The 13,893-nt window shown below is 45.4% G+C and overlaps 1 protein-coding gene across 1 annotated transcript in view; it reads right to left on the bottom strand.

Annotated features, from left to right (window-relative positions):
• CLSTN2 (calsyntenin 2) overlaps nt 1-13,893 on the bottom strand; it is a 433,412-nt gene that overhangs the window by 81,069 nt on the left and 338,450 nt on the right. Inside the window, exon 8 of the mRNA XM_064275381.1 lies at nt 12,442-12,563. Coding sequence (XP_064131451.1) covers nt 12,442-12,563 — 122 coding nt within the window. The remainder of the gene's footprint in view (nt 1-12,441; nt 12,564-13,893) is intronic.

Below are 13,893 nucleotides of genomic sequence, written 5' to 3'. Positions count from 1 at the left end.
ATCGCTTTTGAAAACACGCTCAAAGGAGCGGTCTTCCCTGGGAAACCGTTCCACCGTCTTCTCTTGTTTTATGCGATGAACAGCCCGCTCATCACCGTGCCTCAGTAGCAAGCTGATCTTTGCTTAAAAGGATGCTAAAACATGATTCCTGAGGAGCTGAGTTTGGAATATGTTTCTGGATAGACATCCATACTCTGTTCCAAACACTTCAGTAACAGCATGGATACCAGATGTCATCATCTTGTGTATTCACAAAGGTTGCAAACTCTCCCATGTCAAGAATGGGGCCTTTTACCATCTTGGGGTATGTGTTTTTTGAGGTCAGGTTCAAGGTTCTCCCACTTATCAGATGAGAGGTGTGAGAAGCACCTTGCCATGTCTCCCATTCTTCATTCCTAGCCTAGATTGTTGTTAGTTGCCATCCAGGTGGCTCCAGGTCAAGGTGAGCCCACATGCAGCAGAAGGAAACGCTGCCTGGTCTTGTGCCATCCTCATGCTTGAGTACATTGTTGCCTTCCCAATTAGGGAGCTCCTCTTCCAGCACCATATCAGACAACACTTTGTTGTGGTCCATAACATTTCATTGGCTAATTTTTGGAAGCAGATCACCAGGCCTTTCTTCCTGGTCTATCTTAGTGTGGCAGTGCCACTAAAACCTGTCTGCCATGGGTGACCCTGCTGGTATTTGAAATACTGCTGGCATAGCTTCCAGCATCATAGCAACACACAAGCCATCACAGAATGACTAACTGACAGATGGGTGGTAGCTAACCTGGGTGCAATGCTTAAATTGCAAGGTTTTTGTTAGAATTAAACGAAAGTGTCTGGCACAAAGTAAGAACTCAAGTAATGCAGGTTCCGTTTCTCTTTCTGACTTCACGGGAACTTCACAGTGATTACTGCTTTTGCCTCGGGTCCTCTAAATAATGGGAGTTAGTATTAGAATTTGCCGTTTTATTTTAGAATTTAAATTCAGCCATTTCTTGCCTCTCTATAGCATGGACGTGACAGAGAAAAACATCTTTCATATAAAGAATTCTGACATTTGGGTTCAATGCCAACCAGGAGTCTCCCTGCCTTCCTACTGGCACCCAATTCCAAAGGAGACTAGAAAAGTAGGAGACAGGCATGGCAGTGCAGCGACCTCGCTAATGCTGCTCCCATTGGGACTCCCCAAAGGCTGAGAGCTCCTTAATTTATTATTGAAGAGGTTATTTGATTTACTGAGCATTTTTAATTGTGTTGACATTATTTCCTTCTCTTTAACAGTAAAATGAGAGACACTGTTATTAAATATGTATTACAGAATGTCTACTGACAAAATGCATTCATTGCCTCTGGGCAGATGTACAGGCTAAAACACAAATGATGATTTCACAGGAGCACAGGAAAGGCAGCTACTCATCTGGGAAGAGAGACTAGAGAGCAGCCACGTCTGCCACCAAAGGCAGAAAGGTATAGAATAATTAGCACTTTTGATTGGTTTACATTTAATGATTTTATAGCCTTAAATCTCAAGTCAGAAGGAGACATCAGCAGAAGAGAGCAAGGTTGTCACAGGGAAGAGAACAATAACATCCCTGTAGCTTTGCCTTCACCCAGAATCTGGATTCTCCTTAGTACCGGACTTTCAGATGCCAAATTAAGGAAAATCCTTTGAGTAATAAGGTAAATCCAAGAAAGCCCTGAGAAATCAGCTCTTCAAGCAAATGTGTTGATAAATAGAGCTACAGAATTCTTTCAGCGCGTTTGTGGAGAATACGTCCACAACAGACACAAGTGGAATGATCCAGTAATCATCAGATCGCACCACTGGGTAGAGATGAGATACACTCCACTAACATTTGGCAGCACTGTCCTTCACTTCACTAAACGTCCCTCTCTTCCTTTATTCAGTGCCCCGTGGTCTCTTAGAAACATCCACCTTTTAGTCATGGTTCTGCCTCTGGAACTCTGCAGAAGTCTCTTTCTTCCCAATAACAATAATAACAGCAGTCACTATTTGTTAACTGCCCACTAAGTGAGGTCTCTATGAGTGGGAATCAACTTGATGGCAACTTTTTCATGGGTAAGAAATGAGGGCAGTGGTGGTTCAGCGTAGAATTCTCGCTTTCCATGCAGCAAACCTGGGTTTGATTCTTGGCCAATGCGCCTAATACGAAACTACCACCTGTCTGTCAGTGGAGACATGCGTGTTGCTATGATGCTGAACAGGTTTCAGCAGAGATTCCAGACTAAGATTAGTAAGAAAGTCCCAATCTATTTCTAAAACTCAGCCACAATGGTCTGATAGCCAGCCCGTCATCGGATCGTGCAGGACTAGGCAGTGTTTCATTCCACGGTGCATGGGGTTGCTGTGAGTAGAGGGTGACAGAAGAGCAATTAACGACAAAGACCAGAAACTTCACCTGGGCTACAGAGGTGGATTAGAGCAGAGCTCATTTGGGAAGTGATTGCAGGAAGGAAGAAAAAGGGAGTAGGGATAGTGAGTCAGGGAAGGAGGAAAAGCCAACATCAAAGGCATTGTGGAGATCATTGCTGCGGGCAGTGGGGAGCGCCTTCAACTGGGACCTCCTAGGTAGAGGGCAGGATGCTGCCCAGAATGTCCCTTGCTCCCGGGGGCAATAGCCCATCATACCCTGGACTGTGCTCTCTGGAGCTAAGGGGACTCATGCTGCCTTCCTTGGGGCAGAAAGCTGAAAGGCATAGTGGAGTGTGGTGAGAACTTGGGGAGGGGGGGGTCTGCCTAGGTGATGCAGAGGTCTCTGTGATGAGGGGAAGGTATGCATCATCAAGAGAATTGAGTTCTCTTATCAACTTTAAGCTTTCAGGTGAGGCTCTGTCAAGAGAGACAGAGGATTTCCTCCATTTGTCTTAGCATTTCCAGAACCAAGCACAGAGGACTCAGTGTTTCTTCCTTCAGGCAGAGAAGGTACTCTCTCCATTTATCATGGCTGGTGAGGAGGCACAGTGCTAGGCTGTAGGAAGAATATGGCTTAGAGATGAAATAAGGCCAAAGCCTGCCCTTCAGGACCCCAGCTCAGAGATTTTGGAGGAAGCTGGCCTGGTGAAAATCGAGCAACAGGCTGGGAAAGAGGAAGGTCATAGGCCAGTGCCTCCTCCTCCTTCCTCCTAGGGCCAAACTTCAAAAGACAGGGGCTCTTTAGAGAGCTGTGGGAGAGGTACTATTCCCTGGAGGTAAAGAAGAGTTCAGAGTGCCTGGGTGGTACAAATGGGGTTAAAGGTAGAGGTTCAAGACCACCCAGAGGCACCTCAGAAGAAAGACCTGATGATCTACTTCCAAAAAATCAGCCACTGAAAATTCTATGTGGCATAGTTCTACTCTGGCTCACATGTGGTTGCCATGAATCAGAATCTCTCCATGACAACTGTTTTTTTTTTTTTTTTAATAGGAGTTCATAGCTCTCTCTGAAAGAGCCTGGCCTGGGGACACATCAACAAGTTGTGGAGTAATGGCAGATGCCTGAATTTATGAGCCTGAGGAAGCTCTCAGGGCTCCCCAAAGCCCTGAGTGATGTATTAGTTTCCAATAGCTGCTGTAACAAACTACCACAAGCTTTGTGGTTTAAAACAAATTTACTATCTTACAGTTCTGAAGGCCTGAAATGAGTTTCACTGAGCTAAAAATCAAGGTGTTGGAGGGGTTGCATACCTTCTAGAGGCTCTAGGATGGGATATGTTTCTCAGTGTTTTCTAGCTTCTGAAGGATGCCCATATTTCTTGGCTAGTGGCCCCATGTCACTCTGATCTCTGCTTCTGTCTTCACATCTTCTCTGACTCTGACCCTCCTACCTCCCTCTTATAAGGATCCCTGTGATTACATTGGGCTCACCTGGATAATCTCCCCATCTCAAGGTCCTTAACTTAATCACATATTCAAAGTCCCCTTTGCCATGTAAGGTAACATATTCACAAGTTCCAGGGATGTAAACATGGGTATCTTTGAGGCCTGTTATTCTGTCTACCACAAGTGCCTAACAGGGGACCTAGAAGTACCCTGGTGAGGTGGCATGGAGGTAATGAGGGACAGCAGTGAAGCAGAGACTTGGGCCATGATGAAAAGTTATGAAAGGGGCTTCAAGACAGTGGAAACATGGCCCTATGTGTAGTGGTGGGTGCAAGCATGTTGGCACCCTCTCCCAAAGAAAACAGAACAAATGGGCTAACCATGTGTTGTGCATTGAACTGTGTACCCCAAATTTATGTTGAAATCCTGACCCCAGGACCTGTGAACACGACCTTGTTTGGAAATAGGGTCTCTGAAGATGGTATCAGTTGACATGAGTGGTGGGTCCTAATCCGGTCTGAGCAGTGCCCTTTTAAAAAGAGAAGAGGCACAGAAACACAGAAGGAAGACTGCCATGTGAAGAAGGAGACAGACTGGAGCAATAGATTTAGCAATAGGCAAGGATTGCCAGGAACCACCAGAAGCTGCAAGAGGCAAGGAAAGATCCTCCCTTAGAGCCTACAGAGAGAGCATGGCCCCATGGAGACCCTGAGTTTGGTACTTGAAGCCTCCAGAACTATGAGATAATAAATTTCTGTTCTTATAAGCCACAGGGTTTATAGTATTTTGTTACTGCAGCTCCAGGGAACTAATGCATCATGTCAGCAGCGATCTTTCCAGAGAGCAGGCAACCGGTCCCACAGTGTACCATGTGTGTCTGAGGACCCTTCTCTGGAACACTGTGAAGTCATGTAAGCCACCTCTCCCCAAACACCTAGAAGCTTTCTTGGGGAGGAAAGAGGCAGGGAGGGGGACTCTGAGACAAGTGAGGGCTTTTCAGGGAGCCCATATGTGCTATAGAGAAATAAAGAATCTAGGTTTTCTTTGCACATCCAAGTGAGAGTCACAGTAATTGTGTCTTCCCCATGGATGTTATTTACCTTAACCCTGAAACTGGGCATCTTAGAAAAAGTCTTTTGGAATTCTGCCTAAAAGTACAAAAAAGGAGGCTCTGGGAATTCTTCCCACTCTGTTTAGGATGTGTTCCTAAAGGAAGGCAGATCTTACTGGAGGCCAGAGTGTAGGGCAAGGGTGCTGAACAGGGCCGCATTACTGCATCAGAAGAAACATGGCCAACATATCCAAGAGTTAGTCTTTAACAGCAGAATTAGAGTGCTGACAATGCCCAATTATTTTGCTCATTGAGACGACTTTTCTGGGCTGGACTGACCATTCTCCAATTAACTCCTTGGCACTTGGCTATAATAATGATTGATTTAACCCATCTGACTCCCAATACGTAAACCGACTCTGCATCATTCTTCTACTCTTTCTTCACAAGTCTAAGGATTTATGTACTTTTAGCTTCCACCAGGAGCTCTGGAATTCTATGCGAATGGAATGGACTTGATAGGCAAAGACTTTAGCCTAAGAGAAATATGTGCAAATCCTGGCTCTGCCATTTGTTGTCTAGGAGAACTTGGGCCTGTAATTTACTCCCTCCTTTTTTTTTTTTTTTTTATGTAGGAGGAAGGGAGGCCACCATCAGTACCAGGGCCTGGGTTTGAGGGCCTAGACCATTCATACCTGTTCTTCCCTCTGGGTGTGGCTAGTGGCTCTTGGGGACCAGACATGGTCCAGATCCCTCCCTACCCCAGTCCAGAATCTTATATGGGGGGATAGGGACTGGGAGAACTAGAAGTGTTCACAAAGGACAAAAACCAAACCCAACCCATCGCCATGGAGTCAATTCCAACTCATAGCGACCCTATAGCACAGATTAGAACTGCCCCATAGAGTTTCCAAGGAGTGGCTGGTGAATTTGAACTGCCAGCCTTTTGGTTAGCAGCCAAGCTCTTAACCACTGTGGGCCTCATTTAAGAAGATCCAGACTTTCCAAACAGAAACATTATTGCATGGTTTTGTTGTATCGAAATCATTTTTTCTATCAGTTTTCTCAAACTGGCTACCAGAGGATAAAGGTGAACTATTGAACATTTTGTTGGGCCTGATAGTATTTTTCTAAAAAACTGAGGAAATACTAAAAATTGGAAGATTTTACTTAAAAATGTCTAACTTTTGAACAACTAAAAGTGCAGCACCGGGCTTAGATTCTCATATGGTTTGGAGATGTACAATGGCTGAATCTTTAACGCAGACCCACCGTCACCCAGCCAGATGTCTTCACTCATTCTTGCTACCTCTCTCCCCCATAATCATTAGAGTTTGGGGCTCCTGCAGCAGAATGCTTCCCAGGGAACATACGCTGGGTGTAAACTCGGCCAAGCTGTGAGCTCCCTCAGGTCAGGGCCATACCCTCCTGTCTCTACCCCTGATGCCTACGACAAGGTCTGGCACAGAGAAGACAATGGCCCATTGAATGAAACTGACATTTATATCTTGTGCTTCTTTTGATTTTTCAGAGATGCAATTGTTTTTTTTTTTTTCCTGGTAGTAAGTGGGAGCATCTGTCCTCTTGCTGGTTGGTTAGGGCTGTCACTCAAGTTGTGACTTCCAATAAGTAGAACATGTAAAACGACAGCAGGTTTCCCTCCAAACCCCAACAGGTCCAAAGGGAACATCATTAAATTCACGACACTGAGTCCACCATATCTAAATAATATTAAAGCCGGGAGGGGCTGAAATTAATAAACCTTTCCTGTGTTTGCTGGCAGCTGGGCGCTCTCCTCTGTTCTCGTCTGGGTTTGCACATGACTAACTGCAAGCTTGAGGGATTTGCATTAGCAGATCAAAAGTAAAAATCCCATTAAAATGACATTCTCCTCATCATTATGATCGCGTTAGTGAGGTGCACTGGATTGTCAGAGGCATTTCCTGGAGCTGCCTGGTAATGGATTTACCAGGCTGTCTGCCCACCTTGGCAGAAGCCTTCCGAGGCGTGGGGCCAAGGGGCTGGGCTGCCAAAAGCACGCAGCTCACCTGTGGCCACGCCTCACTCAGTGGGCACACTCTTTGGGTGCTATGTGCAAACCATTCTCCTGTAGACCACACCCTGGTTTCAGTGCCCATGAGGCTCTGTCTGTCCAAACACACACATCCAGTTTGCTTGGTCCTGAGCTCGGCTATGGAGATACAGGAATGGGAGAGAAACTGGCTCCTGACACTGGCCCCATTGCGTGGTCTGGCCTGAGTTATAGTTACTTACATTTTATCAATGTCCTACTAGTATTCTTCAGCCCCCAACTCATGGCAACCCCATGCATACACAATGGGATCTGACCAGGGGCAGATTATCTAATAAGCAAGGTAAGCACTGTGCTCACCTTGCTTACCAGATCATCTGTAGTGAATGATTTCACGTGGGTTTCACCACATCAAAGACTGAAATTGTTCACTACAGATTAGTAAGTAAGCACAAGTAAGCCCATGGTTTACACAGCCCTGAGCCCTCCACTCGGTCCTGTCAGAGATTATAGAGTTAAAAAGCAGATTTGATTCTGTAGGCAGGTGCTGTGAGGTTGGGAGAGAGACAGATGCCAGTCATACCTAGAAGCAGAATCTTTGATGTGGTGAAAAAAATGTGAAATTCTTCGCTGCTTACTTTGCGTATTGGATAATTTGCCCCCGGATCAGACTGTCAAGATCCACAGAGTTCTCACTGGCTGATTTTTGACAACAGATTGCCAGACCTTTCTTCTTAACTTATCCCTAAAGGACGTCTTTTATTGAATAATGAAATGTTTCAATTGTGGCCTATTACTTTGGGGATAAAGGACCAACTTAATAACATATTATAAAAAGCCACTTGAGCTTTAATTCCCACCTGATCCTCCAAAGCTGGCTCCTAACACCTGCCAAAGCCTTCCCCTCCCACTCTATCCCTATTCTCTGCCACACTGAAAACTGACAGTTCCCCAAAGATGACCCTTCTGTTCACCCTTTGCCATCGTGGCTGCCTGGATACATACCACTGAGCCCTCCAGTCTGCCAAAACTGCACCCCCCTCCGGGCCTTTCCCAGACCTTATCCCCAAGTGTGTGCCAGATGCCCCCACCATGGTCTCCCACAGACATCCCCTGCCTGCCCCCACCTTCTGTCCGAGCGCCCATTGCATGGGACTGTAAACTGTCTGCTTACATGTTTGTTTGACCTGTTATACTGGAAACTTCTGGACAGCAGAGGTTCCCATTTTAGCTGCTGTTCCCTGGTACCTAGTACAGAGCCTGACATAGAGTTTGTGCTCAGAACATGTCTGGTGAATGAAGTACAAATGAGGCATCAGGCATTACAAACAGATCTGATGTTTCTGAAATTCCCCGTCAAGCATTAGAACAGATATGATGCTTCTGGAATTTCCGAGGTGGGCAGAGAGCTTGAAAACACAGAAATATATTTGGCCAGCTTGAATCCTTTCTGGCCAAGGCCCTGTAACAACTACAGAGCCATTGGTGGTACATACAGTAAGAGGTCTGAAACAAGATATCAAGATCAAAGCTGAACAACAATCAAAGACACAGAGAGCAAAAAATGACAATATTTTTTAATTTTAAAATGCTCAACAAAATTAATCAATAGATCAATTAATCACCAGGAGGTTTTAAAAGATCTCTGGATTTTGTTTCTTCTCTTCCTTCCTCTCTCTTTTCTTCCCTCATCCCATTTCTCCCTTCTTTTGGTCTCAGTATCCATTCGCTGTTAGGCAATTATTTACCAGGCACCAACTGTATGCTTAGGGCTATAATATGGACTAAGGAGTTGGAAGTAAGACACAGTCCTGCCCTCCTGGAGCTCATTGCCAAGTGAGCACAAAATCAATAAAACCAAACCCATTGCTGTTGAGTCAATTCCGACTCATAGTGACCCGATAGGGCAGTGTAGAACTGCCCCATAGGGTTTCCAAGGAGCAACTGGTAGATTCAAACTGCTGATCTATTGGTTAGCAGCCAAGCTCTTATCTACTGTGCCACCAGGGAAGGCAGGATAAATGGGTAACTATGGTGTAACTAAGCCTTAGGATGTAGTCTAGGTGGCACAGTGGGGAGGAAGCTACCCCACTAGCTGATCTGGGAGGGCTTCCTGGGAGATGAGATATTAACGGTTGTGCACATGATGGGCATCAAGTTACTTACATCCAAGAAGCTTCTGGTACATAGGGCGCCAAGAAGGGGAGAGAGGGACCTGTGAGCTGGTCTCCGTGTCTCACTGGATTGCCACCACGGGTATGTCTGGTGTCCTATATCCTATCCACTGTGGCTCTCTTTGGAGGGAGGACAACCATCCAGGTTAGCTGGGCTCCTGGTCATCAGTCCACCACCATAACCAGTTCCCATCAAGTCCGCTCCGACTCCTGGCGACCCCGTGTGTCAGAGTACACTGGGCTCCACAGGGTTTTCAGTGGCTGCTTTTTCGGAAGCTGACTGCCAGGCTTTTCTTCTAAGGAGCCTCTGAGTGGACTCAAACCTCTAACCTTCCGGTTAGCAGCCGAGCATGTTAATAGTTTGCACCACCCAGGAACTCCTGGTCACCAATAGGCAGGCTTTCAAAAAGGTTTTAAATACTGTATACATATTTTGTTTCTAATGGAGGAAAGACACAGAGCTTGAGCCAAGTGAAGACAGTTTCATGGGTTTCCATCAAGACTATAAGCATCTCGCATTTCAGAGATAGTTGGGAACTCTAATTTAAAATTTTTTAGATTTTAGATTAGTAAGCTCACCAAAGAAGAGGCATGGCAGAGTGGAAAGGGAAGGGCTTTGGCACTAGCCTGGTTGGCTGTGTGACCTTGGGTCAGTTCCTGGACCTGGGTTTCCTACCTCATGACATCCAGCTGTTAGGACTGTGGCTGAGTTGTGGGTGAGCTTGCACCCCCGTGTACCTGGCCCAGAGCAGACACTGGTACATGGTAGTCAATGACATCAGGGTAGTTTGGAAGGCGTTCAGTGAATCTCAGCCCGACCTTAAACTCATGGCTTTGGGAATAGCTTTTAGAATTACTAGATTCATTGTATCTTTCTCTGTAGACCAGAACTCCTTCCTCAACTCTGTGACTTTCAAACTCTGTGACTTCCTTTGCTTCTATCAGTGCTTCTCAATCCCATCTTCAGAAACGCTGCAGGGTATCTGTAATTATCTCAACCAGTATAGTGATGCACTTATTAAAAAAAAAAAGCCCTCACAACATGGAATTTATTTTAATTCACTCCCATCCCTATTACATATTTAAAAACATCCCATATAAGCCATATGGCACTTTAGGAGGTAGACGAGAGATTGCTGGGAAACCAAATAAACAATGTCAAGATTTCACAATTCCTGCAAGACCTGGAATTCCTAACTTAGAGGAATATGTACTAATCCAGATGCCACATTTGCAGAACGCTGGGATCCAGGAGGCTGGGGTTTACTGAGAAGGAATTAGGCAGTTGCCCTAGGCTCCCCCTAACATCTTCCCTGTCGGCTTGGCATCCTTGACCTTGCCACACTGCCTGAAGTTCCACCACTGAATGATCCCCCGGGGTTAATGGATCTCTCTTTTAAAGAGCCTTTATCTGTACTTCTGTGAGGATGAAAGGGGTCTGCAACCATTCACATCTCAACATGAATTAGTTCCCCCTGGAATAAACTGACAGTAACTCTCTCTGAAATCAGCTACACCGGGGGTGTAGGGATTTAGGTAGTACAGGGAGTCCCTGGGTGCTGCAAATGGTCAAGCACTTAGCTACTAAATGAAAGGTTAGCCATCTGAACCCTTTCAAAGGCGCCTTGGAAGAAACGCCTGGCGACCTGCTTCTAAAAACCCATGGAAACCCTATGGAGCGCAGTTCTACTCTGTAACATATGGGGTTGCTATGAGTCGGAATCGACTTGGCAACTGGCAGTGGTGGTGATGGGGGGTGGGAGGGAGAATGGGGCAGAGAGAGAGTAATTAGGAGAGAAAGGGAAAGGATTATGAAAAATCCAGCCCTCAACAAGGCAAGGGAGGTAGTATACACAGTGGGTTTTGGAGGAAGGAAGGGATATGAATGGGTCAGAAAGAACCAGGAAGGAATGCTGGGGGACTCAGGCAATGAGGACCATAGAATGGCACTATTTCATCTGCTTCATTAAACAACACTCATTCTACGATACCTTTCCTGCCTGCCTCCATTCTCCTTCTTGATAATTTAAAACCCTTTAAAAAACTCTCTCCCAAATTGACATGAAGGCCAACTCCAGGCGTGCCGAGGTCAATGCTTCCTCAGGAGCGCAGCCGCCCTGTGCAATTAGTGCCACCCTCGACACTGCACGGCACTCAGAAATCGTTACTTCAAAGCTTCAGACTCAAACCAGACACTTCATCTGTCATTGACAAGTGTGACACTGTAGCCTTTGTGATCAAAAATCATGAGGCTCTGGAGTAAGTCATAGATTATCCACTTCAGAAAGGAACATGTACTGCTCACAGCCAGCGCCGTGTCACTGTTTTCTTCAAAGTCCTCAGGCCCTGTTCTCCACCTTGTATCACTACAACCAAGGCTGCACTGTCACTCAGAAAAGATAGTGGAGCATCGGAGACAAGACACTGATGTAGAGATGTGCTAACAAAGATCATGAACTCAGGTGAGGCAGCCAAGGGAACTAGCTTCCCCTGAGCTCAATGTAGTGCAAATGGATGGGCTCTAAGTTGGCAGGTCCACTGACCAGTGCTGGAAATTCTGGTCCTACCCAACTCCAAGTTGTGGGGAGATGGACAGTTTCCATCCTGACTTTAAACCCTTTCCTTACCATTGGCCTAAACAGTATGCCAGCCACTTCTTATGCCTCTGGGACTCAGAGGTAAGGCGTTACTCAGGTTCTAATACATTTAGCCTCAAGGTGGGTCCCTTTCCAAACGCATGAAGCTCAGCAGATGGGAGTTGGAGCCTCATTGTTGTGTAGGTTGAGCGTTCTATTGGGTGATGCTTCCTGGATGTTTTAGTTTTATAAACTTTTGCCTTTTCCCCCCTTATTTTTGTGAGATCAGGCTTGTAAGCATAATTATGGCTTTCCTGTGTGATCGTTAGGGAGCTCTGATGGGTTTGTTGTTTTGGCTTTTCTGTGTCATATTTGGAAACCAGAGGTTCCCCAGGTAACCTCATGGAAAGGCATCTGCATTAAATTATTTACCTAGTTCTCAGTGACACACTGTCATGTCACAGATCCATGGCACCAAAGTGCTACTCTCTCATTGACAGATTGTACTGCCAGATCCTATTTCTAGAAATCCATATTACCAGCCCCAAATCTAAACACACTCCATTTAGTAAGAATGCATTCCAATACTGAAAACATATGCCATCAAAAACTAAAAATAAATTAATTAAAATTTGGTAATGAAAGGGTTATAACTAAGACACTATTCTCTTCCTGGGCTGATTTTTCCAAAAATCGCCAAGTGAAAGAACCCAGTACTTACCCACGGCCATCATCACTGGAGCAAGCAACCTAAGCCTACGAAGGGGTGTGCAGAGACAAGGTGGAAGGGAGCACCATACCTGGTCCAGCTTCCAGTGGAATTCTGCGGGTCGAAAGGTGTCGGCCTGGTCAAAGTCCTTCCGCAAGAGGAAGACAAGGCGGCAGTTATGGACATAGAGAGCGTAGTGATGCCGGTTCATTTCTGAAAAGCAGAGAGAGGATTTGGGGAGTGACAGACTCTCTGTGTCAATTTCCCTGTGTCAGTGGGGTCTTCCTGCCACATCACTTAAATCGGTTGCTACTGAGTTGACTCTGAATCGTGATGAGCCCACGTGTGTCGAAGAGTAGAATTGTGTTCCACAGGGTTTTCAGTGGCTGATTTTTGGGAAGTAGATCACCAGACTTTTCTTCTAAGGTGCCTCAGAGTGGACTCAAACTTTCAACCTTTTGGTTAGCAGCCAAGTACGTTAGCCATTTGCACCACCCAGGGACTCCACATCAACCGAGTTCACCTCAAAGACAAAACAAAGGAGTGAACATTCTCATTTTCTCTTTTATAATTAGTTCTGATGAATGTTCAGGAACACACATGGTGGAGCTCACTGAAATGGGAGAGGCAGAATCAAGAAAGTCCAAAGCAAAACTTCTGTCAAAAAGCCATTTGGGCGCACATTTCTTTGGCCTACTTTCTTTTACATATGTGAGCGGTGTTATTTGTTATGTGCTATGCAAATTTTTTTTGTTTATGCAAATAGTTGAAGGTTAATTAGCAGTATAAAAAACAAAAATAACCAAACCCACTGCCTTCGAGTCGATTCCAACTCCGAGGGACCCTATAGGACAGAGTAGAACTGCCTTATGGGGTTGCCAAGGCTGTAATCTTTTCGGAAGCAGACTGTCATGTCTTTCTTCAGAGGAACAGCTGATGGCTTCAAACCACCAACCTTTTGGTTAGCACACCACCAGGGCCCCTCAGTTAGCAGTATAACTAAATAGTACTGCGGCCAATCTCCTTCAAATAAATAAAATGAAATTAATAATTAATTAAAAAACGTCAAATACTGAGATACTCAGATACTACATCAGACCCAGGATAAAAATTACTTAAATTAAGTCTTTTTTTTTTTTTTTTTTTAAGTGCAAATGCTTCCAGAAGGGCTAAGAAGGCTCACTGCCTATCACATCAGCCATTCTGGGCTCCTTTAATACAGTTGGCTTCTCCTAGAATTCTGGACTTTTCTTTCATCAGGCTTGCTGATGGTACCCATAGACTACGTCTCCTTCCTCTACCTAATATGGGATAAGTGGAGCTGCCTCACTTTTAGCAGCTGGACAGAGGGAACAGATTGATTTTTTTAGCATCAGACATAGCTCAGTAACTTTCCAAAGCAATGACTAACCACCCCTTTCCCATATGCAAGCAGTCCATGAGACCCTTCCTTCCCCACTGGTATGAAAACTTCCTTTCCTGTTTAGGGAATTTCGTGTCATGGGTCCCAGCCATGATGCCTGTAGCCACAGATACTACCCAT

The sequence above is a fragment of the Loxodonta africana genome, chromosome 23 (genome assembly GCF_030014295.1).
Source record: "Loxodonta africana isolate mLoxAfr1 chromosome 23, mLoxAfr1.hap2, whole genome shotgun sequence".
Lineage (NCBI taxonomy): Eukaryota > Metazoa > Chordata > Mammalia > Proboscidea > Elephantidae > Loxodonta > Loxodonta africana.
The sequence above is the reverse complement of the archived record's forward strand: the minus strand, read 5'-3'. Positions and strand labels throughout refer to the sequence as shown.